The sequence below is a fragment of the Colobus angolensis genome, unplaced genomic scaffold (genome assembly GCF_000951035.1).
Source record: "Colobus angolensis palliatus isolate OR3802 unplaced genomic scaffold, Cang.pa_1.0 Scaffold377, whole genome shotgun sequence".
NCBI classification, from domain to species: Eukaryota; Metazoa; Chordata; class Mammalia; order Primates; family Cercopithecidae; genus Colobus; species Colobus angolensis.
In genome coordinates, this window is record NW_012117121.1 from 500,796 (window position 1) to 503,617 (window position 2,822).

The window sequence follows — 2,822 nt, forward strand, 5'->3', positions numbered from 1 at the left end:
TGTGTGTGTGTGTGTGTATGTTTATTTATTCATTCATTCATTCATTGAGACAGGGTCTCACTGTGTCACCCAGGCTGGAGTACAGTGGCATGATCATGGCTCACAGCAGCCTCTGCCTCCTGGCTCAGGTGATCCTCTTCCCACCTCAGCCTCCTGAGTAGCTGGGACTATATGCACGCACCACCATGCCTGGCTAAATTTTTATTTTTTTGTATAGTTGGGGTTTTGTCATGTTGCCCAGACTGGTCTTAAACTCCTGGACTCAAGAGATCATCCTGCCTTGGCCTCTCAGAATGCCGGGATTACAGTCATGAGCCACCATCCCCGGTCTGTGTGTGTATTTTTAAAGAAAGCATGGTTTTTAGAAAACAAACTTCTAGTATAATTTGTTAGAGTTAAGCAGATACTGACTACATTTAAATTTCCTCTTAGTCATCTTGATACTGATGTTAGTATATCCTTCTTGATCATTAGTTGAAGGCTTATGTTACTATGTAGTTGTTTTGCTAAGCTTCTGTTCCATAGAATTGTTGAGGTCATTTTCCTGTCAATAGGTACTTACTTTTAGTCTGTACATTTGGATTCTTCATCCCTTTTTCCCCCAAAGCAAAAGCTAATGTCATATTCTCCTTCTGTCTGTCAGTGTCTGTCTGTCTCTCTCTCTCTCTCTCTCTCTTTTTAATTAGAGATGAGATCTCACTGTGTTGCCCAGGCTGATCTCAAAACTGCCGGTCTCAAGTGATCCTCCTGCCTTGGCCTCCCAAAGTGCTGCAATTATAGTTGTGAGCCACCATACCTGGCCACTGATTCTCTTATTTTCTTTTTCCTCAGTCATTCAAGTTTTGGTTTTCAAATTGCTCATCGGCAGTTTTAGGTGCTTTGTGCAGATGAAGTGGTGGTGCTTTTCAGGCAGGGGTGCTGTTGGGTTCATGTTAATTTTTTTTTTTTTCCTTTTTCTTATTCAGATTGAGTCTTTTTCTCAGCCATTGGAAAACCATGGTGCCCCTATTATTGGTCATGTTTCAGAGTCACTGTCTACCAAATCATGTGGAGCACTCAGACCTGTCAATGGAGTTATTAACACGTAAGTTTTAGCTCTTCTACTTCCTACTCTTAGACTTGTAAAGGTGTTTTGGAGCTCTTAGTTCTCTTTAGCCAGGACTGACCCTGCTTTAAAGAAGTGGAAGCCGTATCACTTAGTAACATTTTTAATCTTCACTGTATAATGAAGCAATGTGTTTTAATTAATTGTGTATTTTCCTTTTACCTACTAAAATGGAGTGGGCATGGAGTAAAATAAAAGACATTACAGTTATTGTGAATTATTGTTGTTTTAAGCTTACAGGAATTCCTCAGAAGTGTTTATATTAACCTCCTCTGCTGTAGGACAGATTAGATCTCCAAAGGCTATATTTGTAAATCTATATTTATTAAGATTCAAGGAGAAAAAAATATTCCGGGATATCCTATACAATTGAATGATGTGTACAACACCCCTAACATTCAAGATTCATAGAACTGGCCGGGCGCGGTGGCTCAAGCCTGTAATCCCAGCACTTTGGGAGGCCGAGACGGGCGGATCATGAGGTCAGGAGATCGAGACCATCCTGGCTAACACAGTGAAACCTTGTCTCTACTAAAAATAAAAAAACTAGCCGGGCGAGGTGGCAGGCGCCTGTAGTCCCAGCTACTCCGGAGGCTGAGGCAGGAGAATGACGTAAATCCTGGAGGCGGAGCTTGCAGTGAGCTGAGATCTGGCTACTGCACTCCAGCCCGGGCGACAGAGCGAGACTCCGCCTCAAAAAAAAAAAAATAAAATTCATAGAACTGATTCTAAAGAAGCCCATTAACATTTGCAAAATTCATCATTTTCTAACCAGTTGTAGTTCTCTAGACTTTATTTACTCATGTGTTTGTTGTAGAGGAGAACTCAGTCACTAGAACTTGAGTTTATTTGCTGACATTTTTTGCCCTTCATACATGATGTAGTTAATGTGCACCAAGAGCCTTACACATAAGCGCACACAGGTAGATTAGCAGACATCGAGAGGAGACCTGCTTCTGCTCTAGAATGCTGCTTTGTGTCTGAACATTAGCAAATAGAGGTTAAACCAGTATAAGAGGCTTTGTTTCTTTGTGTTTTCTTGTTCTTGTTGTTGTTTATTTATTTTGTTTCTTTGTGTGTTCTGAGAATACTCTTCCTTCCCCTTGTATAGTCTTCAGCCTGTCTTGGCAGACCACATTCCAGGTGACAGCTCTGATGCTGAGGAACAATTACATAAAAAGCAGCGACTGAATCTAGTCTCTTCATCATCTGATGGCACCTGTGTGGCAGCCCGGACACGTCCTGTACTGAGCTGTAAGAAACGGAGGCTTGTTCGACCCAACAGCATTGTTCCTCTTTCCAAGAAGGTCGGTACAGATGAGAGAGTTGGTCATTGTCAAGCAGTGAGCCAGATGCTCAGATAGAGAGTTAGTCTCTTGCCAACTTTGGTGTTTTCTAAACTTGGCTAACCACCAAGGTCTTCTGGGGAGCTTTATAAAATGCTAGGTTCCTGGGCCCTGTTTACTCTGGAGTTGGGTGTTGGAATCTTGTTTTCAGAAAACACAAAACTCCTAGGTGACTCTGCAGCTAGTTTTGAAAACCACTGTCTTGAGCTTTTTAATAGAAATGGGAGAGACTGAAAGTTTAAGAACTGCCATTAACACTTTGAAGGAGAATAGTGTGCCCTCTCACCTTCACTGTTACCACTGAAAATGACAGTATAGAATCCTTTGCCCTAAAAAAGAATCCTGGCCGTGTGCAGTGGCTCATGCCTGTG

At 42.0% G+C, this 2,822-nt stretch overlaps 1 protein-coding gene across 1 annotated transcript in view; it reads left to right on the plus strand.

The window, feature by feature from the left end:
* The window catches only part of KANSL1 (KAT8 regulatory NSL complex subunit 1), a 131,963-nt gene that overhangs the window by 82,791 nt on the left and 46,350 nt on the right, over positions 1-2,822 (plus strand). The window contains exons 4-5 of the mRNA XM_011953917.1: positions 966-1,084; positions 2,217-2,412. Of these exons, the coding sequence (XP_011809307.1) occupies positions 966-1,084; positions 2,217-2,412 (315 nt within the window). The remainder of the gene's footprint in view (positions 1-965; positions 1,085-2,216; positions 2,413-2,822) is intronic.